This window comes from Sebastes umbrosus, chromosome 17, assembly GCF_015220745.1.
Source record: "Sebastes umbrosus isolate fSebUmb1 chromosome 17, fSebUmb1.pri, whole genome shotgun sequence".
Classification (NCBI taxonomy): domain Eukaryota; kingdom Metazoa; phylum Chordata; class Actinopteri; order Perciformes; family Sebastidae; genus Sebastes; species Sebastes umbrosus.
This window is the reverse complement of record NC_051285.1, coordinates 25,036,483-25,053,528: the sequence shown is the minus strand read 5'-3', so window position 1 is coordinate 25,053,528 and position 17,046 is coordinate 25,036,483. Positions and strand designations below refer to the sequence as shown.

The 17,046-nt window shown below is 40.5% G+C and overlaps 1 protein-coding gene across 3 annotated transcripts in view; it reads left to right on the top strand.

Moving 5' to 3' along the window:
* LOC119475565 (vacuole membrane protein 1-like) overlaps nt 1-6,986 on the top strand; it is a 66,582-nt gene extending 59,596 nt beyond the window's left edge. For 2 of the 3 annotated variants that reach the window (XM_037748395.1, XM_037748396.1), the window contains exon 11: nt 2,852-4,301. In XM_037748395.1, coding sequence (XP_037604323.1) covers nt 2,852-3,140 — 289 coding nt within the window. In that variant the 3' untranslated portion in view covers nt 3,141-4,301. Of the gene's footprint in view, nt 1-2,851 lie in introns of all 3 variants that reach the window. The other variant, XM_037748397.1, reaches the window with a different exon arrangement.
* The last annotated feature ends 10,060 nt before the right edge of the window (nt 6,987-17,046 follow it).

Here is a 17,046-nt window from a genome sequence, read left to right as displayed (position 1 = left end):
GAAATACACAGAAGAATTATTCATGTCAATTAATTATTTTAATTAATATACGTTTTCTGTCCTTTACTGCCTTATTAAATGATGAGCAGAAGACAAAAACAATAAATTGAATGTAATTTTAGGCACATTTATGTAACAGCTGTTTCAGCCGATTAAATAAAATTCAAGACTATGATGACTAGTTCTGCATTTTATACATTTAATTTAGAAATAAATTAGAACTAACATGCATGCTCATCTTATTACCAAATTATGCTCACCATAAATTGAGACATGATCATTTTTTTGTTATAAATAAGAATTTATAGTTAAAACAGCAATTTGGCCAGAGATTATATAGTGTAAAGATCAGACTTTCTGCTTTTTAAACAGTGCTGTAAATAGTTTTATTCCAACAGATTTATTCCCTCTTTCTCGAGGCCATAGTGTTTTAGAGCCTCACCTATGAAAACAGATACGAATGAGGAGTTTTCTGTTAGTCTCACTTAAAGCACAGGATTTTAACAAACCAGTTGTTAATGTTTGTTCAGTAGCTACTGAGTAAATAGTTCAGGCTTATTGTTTACCAAATTATATCTTATGGCTGTTGTAAATTTCAGCTTCTTCAGTTTTTCCCTCCCTCGCCTCCACCCAAATCAGAAAAAAACTCTATTTTAAATTTCCAAACTTTTACTTCACATTAAAATCAACTTTTACAACAGTTACTGTACATCATTACACTATGTATTACATAGATTTAATGCATGCAAAAGTTACACAAACTTCTCATTAAATTCTAGTCAGAAGTAAATTTGATCTCAACACTAAGAAAGATAAACTTCTGATCTTCTCTCACAGAAACATGTTCAGCACAGGTACTCACTGGTAAAATTATGAACACACTTACAGTAGAAATTCTTAAATCCATCAATTTCACAACACCTTCTGCGGAAAGTCAAAATATATCCCCAAAAAGCTCAAAATCACCATTTCTTTTAATGGAAAGACCTGGAGACGGTCCTGACTGTGAGGCATTAAAAACGTGTTTTAGACTGCTAGCTTTGGGCTTCTTTGTTGGTGGATTTGCCCAGGCTCATGACTCAGTATTGCTCATCGTGTAGGAGATGATTCGCCCGCCATTTCTGAAAACCGTTTCTCACTCTTTGTCCTTGCCTGTTTACTTTTTATCTGCTGAACTTGTATATTTCCCCTGTGTTTTCTAATGTCCTTTTCTTATGCAAACTCATATTCATCCAGGTTATATATATATATATATATATATTTCTAATTAGTTTGGTAAGTTTCTGTACGTGTAGATGTTTTTTTGACGTGGGGGATGGGAATAGGAGAGGCTTTGTTTCCCTCCAAAAAAAAAAAAAAAAATCCAAGCTTGATTTTTGATACCGTGTTTCCTAACCATTTTCTATTGTGTAATTTAAAGCGTGATCCATCTGTTAGACTTCCTGTCTGCTTTTCCCCCATTCACATGTAGGATATCCATTACTTAGTATAAAGTTAATCATTACTAAAAGGCTTCCTCGTAATAATCTTTTAACACAATCTATTTTTTTTTTCTCACCATAACATAGGTGTGTGTGGAGGTGGGGAGGAAATGACTTGCCTCCCTCAGAGAAAGTTATCAGCTATAAACTCAACCGTATGTGACATGACTGCCCACGCAGACCTGCCTTACAATCTTTGATGTGTCTCTGAGCTTTGATGATGCCTCCCCAACGTGAACAAAAAGACGTATAAGTGGAACATAAGGAATGTTCTGCAACAATAGCTCAGGGGATGTAATTGACTGTGTATAGCCACAACAGAGAATAAGTGAAGGTCTTTAGTATGTATTTGTTTAGTGATTAATCACTAACTTCAGCCTAGGGATGGGCCACTGATTCGCTATTCTAGGGCATTCTCTGCAGTCTCTCGTGTCTTTTTTCTTTGAGTATGTGTGTGTGTGTGTGTGTGTGTGTGTGTGTGTGTGTGTGTGTGTGTGAGAGGGGGGGTTCGGTAGTATGCTTGTAGTTGGTGGCTAAATCTTGTAAAGGGTTTCCTAATATGGGCGTCTTACAGGAGGAGCGCCCTCCCCCTGTGGGCCATCCCCCCCCAGATCTCAGCCAGTGATGACACAGCTCGGGTACGACTCACTTCCTCATTAATGGGCTGAAACCAGTTCTTACAGGAACACGCCTGTGATAAATGTGAGAGTTCTGAGAAGTCATTCATTTCTCCTCGCTGCAGCGGCAGAGGAGGCACTGCAGGGGAGTTGAACGAGTTCACCGTTGTGTGTGTGTGAGAGTGAGGGAGTGAGGGAGAGGAAGCCGAGTATGTGTGTGAGAGGAGAGGAGAGGAGAGGAGAACAGAGCGGGAGAATGTGGGTGACTACTGCTGCCGCGGCTGCTGCTGTATGAGGACCGGCCAACTTTTATTTATTCCTTTTTTTTAATTTTCTTTTTACTTTTTTTTTTTTTTTGTTTTTCAGCAGCACTATTTCCTATAGCTGTGGTACAGTCTGTACTTTTCTCTGTATGTGTGTGTGTGTGTGTGTGTGTGTGTGTGTGTGTGTTTATGTGTTTGTGGGGATGAGCAGTGAAGGGATCGCACTCGTTGCCCTCTCCGTCTTTCTCTCTCCCCGGAGAGAGGAAGCAGGGGAGACCGACACTGTACAGGACACAGGACAGCATGCCTCCCTTTGTTGCTGCCCTTGGGCTGGTGAGTAACAATGACGTGACGTGATTTGTGCCCCCCCCTCCTCCACCCTCCTCTCTCTTTCTCTCTTCTTCCTTCCCTCCCTCTTTCCCTCCTTTTCCTCTCTTCCTCCCCCCCCATCCCTCTCTCTCTCTCTCTCTCTCTCTGTTGGTTGAGGCAGAGCTGTTCCACTGCTGGGTGCGGCACTGCAGAAGCCCTTCAGGGAGTACTTGGAGGCCCAGAAGGCCAAGCTGCACCATCACGCTGGAGAGGGGATCCCAACTGTAAGTACAGGGGCCTCAGCCCCCCAGCTCACAGCCTCTATTCATTCACGTGTGCGCGCCAAGAAAAGAATGCAGCCCCCTTACTTTTGCCTCTTTCACTCCTTCTCCCTCCACTTTTTTTTTTTGTCCCTTTCTTCTCTTTATCTAAGCCTTCCTTTTATATCTCTGACCCATTTTCTCTCATGAATTTCACCCTCTTTACCTGTTTGCTTTCAGTTCAAAATTTTAATTTCTTTCAGAGTTTTTTTTTTTTTTTTAAACCTAATTTCATGTTTATAAGTGGTATGTTGTAGACTTTGCTATAACCTGTAGTGATACAGTAGATTACAGAGGCTTGTTTAGGGCCAGAATGACAGAGTAGGTTAGTGCTGCACTGGGCGGGCTGGAGGGGAGGGAGGAGAACGAGGAGGGAGGAGGAGGAGGAGGAGAGGGGCCAGTGTGGGGTCTGGCTCCGCTCGCTGTATTGAACTGTACTACTGTAGCGCGGGGCGTGCTGACTCATGCTCCATCTTACCAATTGGGAGTGTGTGTGAGTGTGGTCACTCCCCTATGTGTCACACACACACTTGCACTCGGTGCCCCGCCTGAACTCAGCACTGACTGTAGACCGGGGCGGCGGGGGCCCCCCCCTTCGCCAGTGACAATCCATCAAAACCCCCTGTCTAGAACAAAAAGAGCCAGTTGTAGCTGTAGCCTATTTCTCTTTCAAAGCTTTTTTCCCCCTCCTCTCTTCTTTCTCACTCCCTCTTTTCTCTCTCTTGTCCTAAGTGATTCATTGAAAATTCTCCCCTTTTTTTTATGCGCGTACTAGGAAGGAGAAGAAAAAAAAGGATAAACTTTGAGTTACACAAGGACAGATTAAGGCATTTTCTAGAACAATGTTCCTTTTTTCTTGTAACTTGAGCCTCCTGCAGTTACAGGAGAGAAGCGAGGCAATTTAACTTGGTGGAGGCAGGCTGCAGGCTGGGGTCAGTGGGGGCGTTAGGAGGGAGGACGGTGGGGGCTGCCGCGTGTTTTATTACCCCTGATCTCTATCTGTCCTGCACATGGAGCTGGATCCCCACCTAGCCTACAGCATCAGGAGCAGAGGGGAAAGCAGGGTGTGGGGTGAAGTGTGTGTGGGGAGGGGTGATGGGGGTGGCCCTCAACTTACTGACCGAGCTCCTCTCCTCTCTCTCTCTGTTCTTACTGTGGTTCCTGGCAGGAGGAGAGCTGGCTGCCGTGGCTCTTTGAGAAGGTTGTGGTCATCATGGTATGCTTCTTTGTCTGCTCCATTGTCAACTCCATGGCCCAGAGCTACGGCAAGCGCAAGCAGCAGGAGAAGCTCTCGGAGGGCAAAACGGAGTGAAGGCCAGATAGCGATCACGGCGAAACCATCAACGTCAGAGGTCCCACCAATCCCTTTGCTCTCCCTGCTGGCTGATAACACACCATTATCTGAAGCAAAAATATCAGCCTCCATCTGGTTTCTCTCTCGTTATTGTAGCAACATGTTTATTTTGAACTCGGACTTCCATTTACGTGCTTTTGAAGGCTTTTGCATTTGGTAGTGATTTTGTTCTCTGTAAGTAAGGTAGGTGCTTGTTGGGATGCGTGTGAGTGAGCTGTTGTGTTGTGTTGGGTTCATGTCGGTGCTTTTAGCAGCTCCTCTTGAGCACGTGAGAAGAAGCTGCTTGCCATAATTCTCCTCAGTGAGGCCTTAAGCTGCACTGTTTGTTAGAAGAAGTCTTATTAGAGTCACTTGAATTCACTTTATTTCAATAAGCTAGGATTGTTACTTTTGATTCTGTGGCGTTCTGTCAATAACTTAATTATTTATTATCTATATTTGCTGGTTTATTAAGAAGATGTATTTATTACTGTACTGTAGAGTTGTTGTGCAGTATTGGCTGTGGTTAGATAAGACATGTAAATGATTGTGTCCACTCATTTCTACATATTGTAGAGCTCTCAGTCAGTTGTCGTATAGATGTTAATGTTTCAAACTGTCCGTGGTGCTTTAGACGACCACTTCTTTTGTGTGCGCAGTAAAGCTCATCAAGGTACCTTTGGATGAGAAATGATAAATCGGCCATGAATCACCCTGCCGGTCTCTTTGTCTGCCCTTATTGTTCTGCTTCCAGGAAGAGAGCACATGAGTCAGCCCGGGGCTACTTTACCAGATGCAGCCATATATTGAATCAGATCTACGACAGTGTGTGCGCGTGCCTGGTGTGTGAGACGGGGAGCGAGAGGGAGATAGTAGGCTTTGCGTTTGCGTGGCTGCCACATTTGTTGCTCTCCCTTTTATCTTTTATGGATTAAAGCAGATTGGCTCCACTAATAGACTAGAGCTGCCTGGAAGTCTTAGTATAGCAGACAGTAGCTGTTCCTTTAACTTAGAGACAGTCTGTGTCGTGGTAAGTGTTTTTCTTTGTCTTCACTTGTCCTCTTTTTTTGTATCCTCAGCAAGCTCATGTTTGACATTACACGAGCATCTCCTAAAACCAAACTCTGCATTTTATATGATCGGTGTTCATTTTTTTGCTCAGTGGATAACGTCAGCTGGCTCTCGGTATATGCGGTACCTTCTCTTTTTTTCATAATTGCCGGAGAAATGTGCTATTTTCTTCTCCCTCTCTGTACCGCCGCTGTGCTACGCTGGACTGAGCACAGTGGGCGCTAGAGCAAGCAGGAGAGAGAGGGAAAAAAAAAAAAGCCTCAAGCGCACAGTGAAAAGCGTCTGTGCCGTTACCTCAGCTGAACCTTCGAATGAACCCGTTGCACTGCCCCAGTCACGGAGCCAGGAGACGAATCACTCGAGTAGATTCAAAACAGAGGGGCACTGTTGAGCGGGCTGAACCCAGCGCTCTGCACCAGCTCTAGTCAGAACATTCACATCTCTTTTTCTCCTGTCATGGTAAGTCGGATCAGGATTCTTTTTTTTTTTTTTTTCATTATTGTCGTCTCTGTACATGCGTACGTCTCAGGCATGTCCGTCACTCTCTCGGCCTGTCAGATAGCTTATCAGACTGGTGTTGGCTGTTAAGATTGCAAGGCGACAACAGTCTGTAGGCTGTCTGACATTTCGGGCTCTTTCATCTGACCAGCATCCTGTTTTGTCCTCCTTTTCTGTTATTGTCATTGTCTCAGTTAGCATCAGTTCCCATTTAGAGGTGTGTGCTGCGATGTCACTTCCCTTTATCCCAACCGCTTGTGAAGCGTCAGAAACGTGGGTTTATTGTTTATTTCCTCCATGCTGACGTCTGTGAGGTTTTTCGTGTGGTTTTATGTGGGGGAACTGCGTTTTTGCATGTTTGCAAATGCAGATGTAGTGTTGTCTGTAGTGTACTTCTGTATTTGTGTACGTGTGTGTGTGTGAGTTGGCTCTGTCCTCTTGAATTTCCAGAGAATCCAGACAGTACACACCTTATTGCAACACATCACATTGTGACACCCAGTCCTAGGTATAGTACACGCAGTGCTCACCCAGCTCTCCCCTTCCCTTTTACACTTCCCTCTTCTCTTACTGAGAACTTTCTTCTATTGCTCAATACGCACTTTTTTTTTTGTAGGAGGCTGCATTTTATTGGAACAACTCTCTTGAGGGGGTGTTTTTCTAAGGGCCACAAATTGGTAATTATACAAAGCTGAAAATCATTGCTTGACCAGCGGATACTTTTGCCGCAAAGCCTCAGTTTTATTTTAGATTCTTCTTTTTTTTTTCTAGAACAGAGCAAAACTTTTTCCTGGTCATAAAAGCAAAATCATTGGATAACACTGGAATGGCTCGCTGGCTTACAGAGTGTTTTTCTTGGCAGTTTCAGGATGTCCTGTTCCATAAGGGAGCCCCCTTTTGGCATGCCTGTCTGAATGTGTGTGTGTGTGTGTGTGTGTGTGTGCGCATGTTTGTCTAGAAATTCTGTTTATATTTCGATGTGTAAGTGCCTCTATTTCTTGTCTAATATACGTCTGTACCCGGGTTATTTTAAAGCTATGTATGCAGTGTATTTTTCATGTGCTTTCACTATAAATAAAGTCTGTTGAAAAGAGGATTGGTGTTCTGTTCATTATGTGATAAGTCTCGACCACACTGGGCCGGTGTTGACCCTCGGGCCTCCTAAGAATCTCACATGTCAGCCGAGAAAGAGGGTCAAGAAGGATACCGAGTCCATCACAACTCCGATTTCCCCGTCTAATGTTTCACATCCAAACGGTTATCACATTACTGATTTGCTATCTCCACTCTGACATCATCTCCATTTCAGATTCCATGTTAAGCCTTTGCTGTGAGTTGTGAATATAGCTACACCTATGCTCTTGTGACAAACTGAAGTCATATTTATAACACTCAACCCTCTTTACCATGAACTAGAATGTGTACTAGTACTAGTAAATCATAATATGAAACATTATTTGATGCACAAAGTGTAACATTTGAAAAAATCTTATTATACAAAATGTTCACTATGACCTAAATCTGGGTAACTTGCTATAAAATAAATGATAACGAAATAATTTAAATAAGGTTTTGTTAGTGTTTCACAAGCATTTATGCAAATTCATACATGAATCAGTCAAACTCATGTGTTGTACATTATACACTATATACAGTTGTTTATATTGATTTTATGATGATATGATTCAGGTCTCATTAAATAAAAAAAAAAGAATAAAAACAGGAACCTGACGTCGGTGTGTGCGATTACCATGTGGTCTCGTGTCCTGAGGTCAGATGTGTGACCTGTGCTAAGAGACCCCTGTTGAGAGAAGTCCTGTTCCCAGAGCTGCCACGCCCTGAGCACCACGAAGACGACTATTTCCACCCACTCCACCCCACCCCACCCTACCCCGGGGCTCCGGCTGAAAACCCAACATGCAAATCCTGCCTGTCCAAACAGGCTGGGGGACTGATATTCAAATAATGACACTGCTTTTGTCCTTCCGCTCTCTCTCTCTCTGATCTCTCCGATCTCTCCATATGCTCTACACATACTACAGTTGAATCCGGTGGCGCTGGTTTCATTTCTGCCACATTGACCCACCCACCCACCCCCCTCACTGTCACTCACACACTGTTTTTTCCCCCTCCCTGTCAGCAGGCTAACCACCAAGGGATGCTGAAATATCACTGACTTCATCCACCACCCACCCACCCACAAGCCCACTCTGCATTTGGTTATCCACTTAGTTCTTTTCACACTCTGTCTCATTACATTATGCTGACCAAGTGCATTTTTGTTCCTTTCCGTTTTTATTCAAAATCACATTAAGGTCCTTTTGTTTTTGTAAGTAGCAGTCAGGGGGGGTCATATGGGACCACAGTGGAGTGAGCAGGAATGGTGCAGAGAAAGATGCTTACCAAAGGAAAGTTAGTTTATTTAAGGGCACCATTTTTAGAATGAGAGAAGATACAGCACCGTACAGTATGATATCAATCTGATGAAAAGTTAACTGTAGTTTGATTACAAAACTAATTCAAAAGTTTAACAGAATAAAACAGTAAAGCAATGAGGAGCATACAATTGAATGTCAGCTTTATGTGTGTGCGTATCTTTTCATACACACATGTTTATATGTGCACACACATCATAACTGTGGTTACTGTAAAAACCCAGCTCCAAAAGCCTTTGTTTCCTTTATTGTGGCTTTGGCATGCCAAGATCAAACACGCTTATCAGCGGCTTCTTCATAATTCACTCCATCTGAGAGGAGAGTTGTTATTGGTCTCATTTGAAGTAGATCACTAGGTCGATTCAGAAAGATTGAGTGTCTTAACTAAACCCGTCAACAGCCTCTTGGCCGGCCTCTGTTGTCGTGTGATTTACAATGATTTAAATATACAATTCGAACCGTCACTATCTAACGATATGCTGCTCCTCAGATTGAACGTGACACAACAAAAACGCATCTCCGCGGCGCTGAGTGAAAGTAAATGATGTGTGGGTATTTTAACAGAGCATAGTTAGGGCAGGAGCATCTGCCGTTCCTGCCCACACAGCGCCAAAATGGCAGACAGCCTAATGGCTGGTGCCAGGTGGTGATGCCAGGGCACCGTGACAACACACACACATCTGTAGCACTTCCGCCTTTCGCTCAAGGAGTTAACACTCCGATCCAAGTCAGGGTGTGTATTTGTGGTTGAACGTTCAAAGGCCGTGAAGAATTCTACAACAGCAACATAAATCAATAATTGTCTTTAAGATTCGTCCAGTTTTGTTAGTTTGTAGGGAAGAAGCTTTCAGACGAAAATATCACTCACTTTTAAACAAATCACAATTTGATTCTGTGCTACATTCACACACCCGATTTGACTGTTATTGGGCCATTACATAGGCGTTATCAGTCCCTAAAAGCACCATAGATGTGGGTCATTAGGGGTCTACTATGCCCACTACTTTGTAAAAGTGAAACTTAAAAGCAACATGTTGTAAAACTGAATGGAACGGTACGTTCTGAACACAAACAAAAAGGCTTCTTTAGATTTAGGCAACAAAACTACAACTTCTTTAGGTTCAGGCAGAAAAAAAAAAAAAGCAATAAAGTTAAGTTTATGGAAAAACACTGTGTTTTGAGTTAAAGTAACTACCAACACAAAGACAACTACACATTGTTGGTTTAACACCGGATGCAAACTCCGACCTCTACCCCTATAGTACTTAGTCTATACTACAGCACCTGACTTCCGCTTCTGCTCCTGTCATAATTAATACGGTTGCTAGAGGTCGCTGTTGTGTTCTTTTATATACCTTCCTTCGGTAATCTACCATGTGAATAGATGATAAAACCTACTAGAGGGTATAGTAGGCCCCTATTGACCCACATCTATGGTGCTTACAGCGACTGATAACGCCTGTTTAATAGCCTGACAACAGTGTAATCGGCTGATTCACAAATGGGTTGTATGACTTCTGTCATGGGTCGAATACAGACAATGTTTTTCTTTTTCTGTGTCATAGCAACACAGAGAGGAGCAATAGACCTGCATATCGGCTCATCGTGTTCCTCCATTTCTCCATTCTCTACCTTTTGTGTCCCACGCGTTTTGCCAGGCAAACTGCGTCATTCAGGTGTCATAAAAATCCCAGGGGACGTAACTGCAGTGGTAAGACTAGTAAGCACAATAAAGCAGCAGCATGCCTGAGAGAAGAGTGGGCGTAACATTTTAGAAATGTACCTAATGCTCCAACACACACACACACACACAGAGTCAGAACCGACCCTTTGATGTGAGAGGACGTCACTGAGTAAACCTTTGGAATGCCAGAAATCTGACGGTATGGACTCTCCTCCGCAGCACATTTTATCCTGGGGGCACTGAGTGCAGCTTAAGCACAGCTTTTACATGTCAATGCAGGTTTCTGTGTCATGACATGATGCCATCTCAGAAATATTACTTAAGAATGTCTCACATTGCCTTCCAAGCATACCAGTGCTGGGAATGTGTGGTCTGCCTTTCATGTCGTACATGCAAATTAGGGAACACTACAATTTACTGGAATGATGAATATTTGCATAAAGGTTTAAGGTTACTAGGTGCACTGGAGACACATTGATTTATTGAAGGGTGTGGGAAATGCTAATGGGAATAGTCACGTTCCAGATTCAGTTAAATAGAACCACAAATGTTATCCTGCTGGTGGCGTCCAAGTCAGTAGGATTCTTCCTCTAGGGACCATGAATATCTTTACCCAATGCTGTGGCAATCCACTCAGTAGTGGTTGAGACAGTTCACTAAAAACCCAAACTGTCAACCTCATGCTGGCACTAGAGAAGTAGTCAGGGGATCACCAAAATCAGTAGGATTATTGCCCTTCGGACTATGAATGCTATTACTGTTAGCACGCACAGTTAGCATTTTAAAGCGCATGTTAAAGAAACAAATTTGACATTTTGGGCTTTCCGTTCTGGGCTACTGTAGAAACATCCAAGAAGAGGACTTGCTCACTAAAGAGCTGACTCTAAGTTAACAAAAACATGACGATTCTTAGTTTCAGGTGATTATAATGAAAACATAGTTATAGATATTATATTCCATTTCTGCTAATAGATCCCCTGAAATGTTACACAGTGTTCCTTTAACATTTTGTCCTGATGTTGAGCAAAATATAGTCTGACTCTGTGTCTATATACCGGCATCAAAAACATATGACATTACTATTACCAACTTAAGCTCTCAGCCTTTATGGCATCGCAATCAGAGCTAATTTTAGTCCTGTCCACATACTCTGCATGAGGTCTGTTTACCGCATGCAGCGCGGTTGTATGCAGCGTGCCCATCAACGTGCTGCAAACGACCACAAAGAGCAAACAAAACCAGACGCATCCATGCCAGACTACACAGCAAACACACTGTGCTCCCAGCTCATCTGGACCGGCTTTCCTGCAGTGATATTCCACCAAAGTACTAAAAGACTTTTACTGCGTTAACAACCTCACCTGAGCCCCCCCCGCCCCAAAAAAAATACATACTCCCTCTATTTATGTTACAGCTTTGATCGCTGCCAACAGTTGAGCAGCATCTGTGATTCTCACCATGTCTATCTTTTACCTCCACAGAACCAACATCCTTTCAACACCAAAAAGGGGAACTTGTTTAAGACGAGACAGGACAATGTATTAGTCCCACCACACACTAACAGGATTTTATAAGAAAAAATCTTTCTGGAAGTCCTCAATTATCATAGTACATCTGTGCTTGACTTTGTTTCATAATCCAATCAGTATCTTCAAGGAAAATAAATTCCTTGAAAGCAATTAAACATTTACGTCCTCCCCTTTCTTTTTCTGTTCAAAGAAGTTAAGTTACAAGAAAAGAAAATAGAGGAAAAGTTAGTTGCAATAAAAATTCACGTGTTATCATGAGTATTTTATTTTAATTATGACAATTCTCATAATTTAAGTAAGGTAGTAAAGTTTTTTTGTTTTTTTTACTTTTTTGATATATTTTTTTCGTCAGAAATGGGCTTCCATAGCGGGACCTATTACCAGCGGACATTTACAATCAGAAATCCGCTAGACATCATCTTTAAATGACCTTTCATCTTTTAAAATTATTCTGTAATTCCAAACTCTTGTTAAGAAATCAATGTCAAAAAAGCTACAACATTTTCTATTTTATATCAACGTATATACATTTATATACTATATATATACAGTTTATGGTTTTGCCTGTGAGCTTCAGTTCCAGTTCTGCTGCACAATTTATTCACCTCCCCATAATTTGAGGCATTGTGTTGGTTTAGACGTTTCGAAAGCATGGTTTAAATGGTTTAAATGGTTTAAAATGGCCAAAATCCAACACAGCTGACCTGACGTATACATTTTGTCTGAGCCCATGAGACTAGTGGCCCTTTGCACAAAATATACATAATATGCACTACTTTATCGGATGATTAGATGCTTTCAAAACTCACTTGACAGCCCATAATCTCTGTCACATTTTCACTACATGTTGCTGTTGGGTCTCAGCTCTGATCAGATAGCTACCCGTCTATTAGGATAATTTGTGCCAATTACAGGCTGCTGTACAGTTAAAGCAGAACACCTGCCATGTTAACAGTTTAGTAGTATTTACAGGGCAGCTGAGCATCATAAAGGCAGATACTGTTTTCTGGAGTTTCACATAAAGAACATTCACATTACACAAGTCTTTGTCCTGCAGTAAACACCATGCAGGCTTATGCAAGTAAGAAAAAAAGGGAAAAAATCACATCAAGATGCTGACAGCTTTCACCCTCCGTTCTAAATTAATGACCTTCCACATTGACAAAGTCCAAACACGAGAACGCAACGCACTCGGTCGATATGCAAAGTGATTTTGAATGAACACAATGTCGACCTCAAGTCATCACACGGACCCACAACAGAGCCCAGAGACTTTCTAACAGTGTCTAGTCTGTTCTTTTGTAAACATAAACAAAGCTAAACAAAACAGGGAACACACACAGAAAACATATTTTCTTACCCAGTGCAGCTGGTTCTGATCACCGGGCAATCAAAGTAAAACAAACTATCAGATGGAATTGAGGCAGTAACGCCGCCCTGCAGGGGGCCCGTCCTGAGCCTCTAGGGAGAGAGGGACCCCCACAATAAAAGAAGCTGTGGTAAAGATTGACCTTCTGGCTCCTTAGACGGAGGACCTAGTGGGGATTGCATCTGTAATTATTGTCACTTTTACTGAATTATGGTGGAGATCAAATATAGTTTAACCGTTCAAAGACTCTTCTAGGAAAATCTCATCAATACTTTCTGCAGCTGGGACACGCTGCTGGCTGCTCTCACTTCAGCTGTGTTGAAGGAAAGCAGCAGGAAGACTGCTGAAGATTAAATTTATTTAATATGCACTTCCAACAGGCTTTCCTGTTTACCCCATTATCATTATGAGTAATCGTACCCTTAAATTCAGAAAGGAACTGACCTAAAGAGAGGAACTGTTTCCCCCATTTCATTGTAAAAATCCTATAATCCATCGTTGTGCTGTCACAGCAAGTCATCTGCTGTTATTAGATATGAGTGTGTCCAATCTGTAGGCTACTGAATTTACTTTTTAAAGTCCCCCATCACTTAAAAATGTGTTCTGCTTATTGTTACTTCACTTGGATGTTTTACTGTGCAGAGTTTGACACTAGAAGGCTGCTACAAATGGGGTAAGTTTACTGATATATAGGCATTCTGTCTTTGGATCTTAGATTGGACTGAAGTGTAGCTATACAGGCAGATATTGGGATGAATGAAAAATGTCTCTCACACCCTGAAAAGGATTCCCTTTTCCTCGCTGCCACCTACTGGTTAGAAAGAGGGGTTGTAGTAGAGAGACCCTGCAGTGAATTACACTGATATAATGTGATTATGACTGGGTAGAACCCACTTCAGCCTGAGTCTTAACTTCTTATAGTGTATAGCCAAAAATAAGTATTTTTCACAGCAGAAACACACAGGTGTTATTAATAACCTTAACGATTGCTCTGTTCTATCCAAGTGTCCCATCATAGTGTGACGGTGAGCCAGCATGCATACCAGCAAGACCATTAAAACTAATTCATGCTAAATATACATAACAAATACCATAATGACAATACTTTGCTGCTGTTGTTCTTGCTTTGGATATCACGGCTCAGCAGTCTGTGTCAGAAATACTAGACAAAAATAATAATATTTAACTAAATGAACTGGCAGGACGTCCTCAGTTCCAATATAAAACAAGTAGTTTTATTCCAGATAAAGCGTTGCACAATTTTTCCAGTGCATTTATCCAACATTGCTGACGGCCATGTTCCATGTCAGACATTTAGTAAGCAGCTGCGTATCATTTATAAGGCCTTTTTTTATCCACAGCCGGTAATTATGACACCAGATCACAGCTGGCTTTAAAGTTCCAACACTTTATCAACACTGAACTGGAGAAAATTAGCTGTTGACACTATACATCTTAGTCCTGATGAATTTGGGCCTGCAACTAACAATCATTTTCAAATTAATTTAGTTTCGTGACAGGAAATAGTCCAAAATGCCTGGCTTAATAAAGAAAAATATGACTGAGGTCCAGGGATCAACAAAGAAATATTCAAACTAATTAAATTCACCTGTGTTTCTGTGATGATCTGGGACAAGACTTCATCTACATATAATGATTTCAACATTAAGAATGAGAGGAAACTGACTATTTTGCCCCAAAACAGCACCAGGTTAGACCACTAACCGCATAACCACAGATAATCCCGTATAGGTTATCAGATTACGACTTGGCTGACCGTCTATATTGTAGGTGGAAGAAGAAACCAGAGGAAGCAAGTGAGACCTCTGGTAGGAGGAGGCACATTAAATGATGATTTCTGGGAAGCGAGCTCTACATTTGTGAATGGAAGGTTTAAGCCAATAACCTCTTGGCTCAGTGATGAAGTGCATAAACCACCAGCTTTAAATGATAAAAAAAAATCATCTGGAGGTGTGTAATGCGGAAACTATCCTAAATGCTGTCACACAAGATTACTTTGTGACATCACAGAGTAATGTGTTCCACTGTTTGGATGGAGAATTACTCATTCACACACTTGTTATAGAAAACGATGGTAATGCCAGTGGCGGAGGAAGTATCCAGATCCTTTACTTCAGTAAAACAGCAGCCGTTTTGACATGTCATAGCATAAAGTAAACACAGGTGTAATTGATCAAATGAATTACGCTCCCATCCTATCTAGTGTGTCACAGTCATTCCAGTAAACCAGCATGTACAATACCAGGGCCCCGGCCCACCTGACAGGAACAGGCCCATAATTAATGTTATTAATGACATCTGTGTTTACCCTGCAGTGACATGTCAAAGTGGCTGCTGTGTAAAGGGACGATTACAAGTACAAGTCCTGCATTGTAACTTGAAATGTAACTTAGGTAAGAGTATGTAGGTATAATTAAGAAATGTACTTTAAGTATTAAAAGTACTAAATGCTGAAAAATGGCTCCTGTGACTGCTATATTATTATGTATTTTATCATTAGGTTATTACTCTTTGTAGTTGGTTGAGGTGGAGCTAATTTTTTTACTATTTTGTATAGGATTGCAAATAATGATTTTTTAAAATTATTATGTATTGATCTGCTGATTATTTTCTCGATTGATCGAATGCCGTCTCTAATGAAATAATCGTTTCAGCTGTACTTGTATACTGTTGGACCTTAATTCACAAGAAAACCTCATATTTTAAAACTCCTATATATCTCTATATAACTCTCTCTCTCTCTCTCTCTCTCTCTCTCTTTATATATATATATATATGTTTTGAATGCAAAAAAATAATAATAATTTGAAAAGTAACTAAAGCTCTCAAATATTTGAAGTGAAGTAAAAATTACAATATTTCCCTCTGAAGTGTAGTGGGGTAAATAGAAAGTGTCATGAAAAGAAAAGACTCAAGTAAAGTAAAGTACCTCAGAGTATTTGAGTAGCTGTACTTAGTTAGGATTGCAAATAATGATTTTTTAAATTATTATTATGTATTGATCTGCTGATTATTTTCTCGATTGATTGAATGCCATCTCTAATCAAATAATAGTTTCAGATGCACTTGTATATACTTAATTCATAAGGAAACATCATATTTTCAAACACTCTTTATATGTTTTGAATGCAAAAAAATATTAATTTGTAAAGTAACTAGTAACCAAAGCGTCAAATATTTATAGTGAAGTCGAAATTACAATATTTCCCTCTGAAATGTAGTGTACAAGTACCTCAAAGTACTTGAGTAACTGTACTTAGTTAGGATTGCAAATAATGTTGTTTTTTATTATTATTATTATTATTATTATTATTATTATTATTATGTATTGATCTGCTGATTATTTTCTCGATTGATCTTGAGTAACTGTACTTAGTTACATTTCACCACTAGGTAAATTGTTGCTATACATTTCAACAGTGCAAGGTTGACTTGCTTAGCCAGTTTTCTGAGTGAGGAAAATTTTTATTTTTTTATTTTTTATATCACATGTGAATCAGAAGTTGTCACTTCTGGTTGAGGTGGAGCTAATTGCATGGGATTGCAAATAATGATTATGTTTTTTTTATTATGTATTGATCTGCTGATTATTTTCTTGATTGATTGAATCTCGTCTCTGATCAAATAATCATTTCAGCTGGACCTTAATTCACAAAAAAACATCATATTTTTAAACACTCTTTATATGTTTTGAATGCAAAAACATAATCATTTGTAAAGTAACTAGTAAATAAAGCTGTCAAATATTTGTAGTGTTTATTTATCTTTCTGTTTTTTGGTCCTTTCCTTTTTCCTTCTTTTTTTTTTTTGTTTAGTTTATGTTTCTATCGGATTTAATTCATTTATATGTATAAATGTAATTGTTTATGCAATTAACTCAGCTTATGTAATGGTGCAGTAATATTGTTATAGGGATGGGGGATATGATTTGTTTATACAATTATTTATGTGATTTATTGGATTTTTTACAGAATAGCAATAAAAAGACTTTGAGTGAAAAAAAAAAAAAGTTTTTATTCCAAGTCCTCACTTCTTCTTAAATACATATTGTTAATGTCCCGGAGCCGACCTGAGCCGAGTAGTGCCGGTGGCCGACACTAGAGGCTTCCTCTGCTG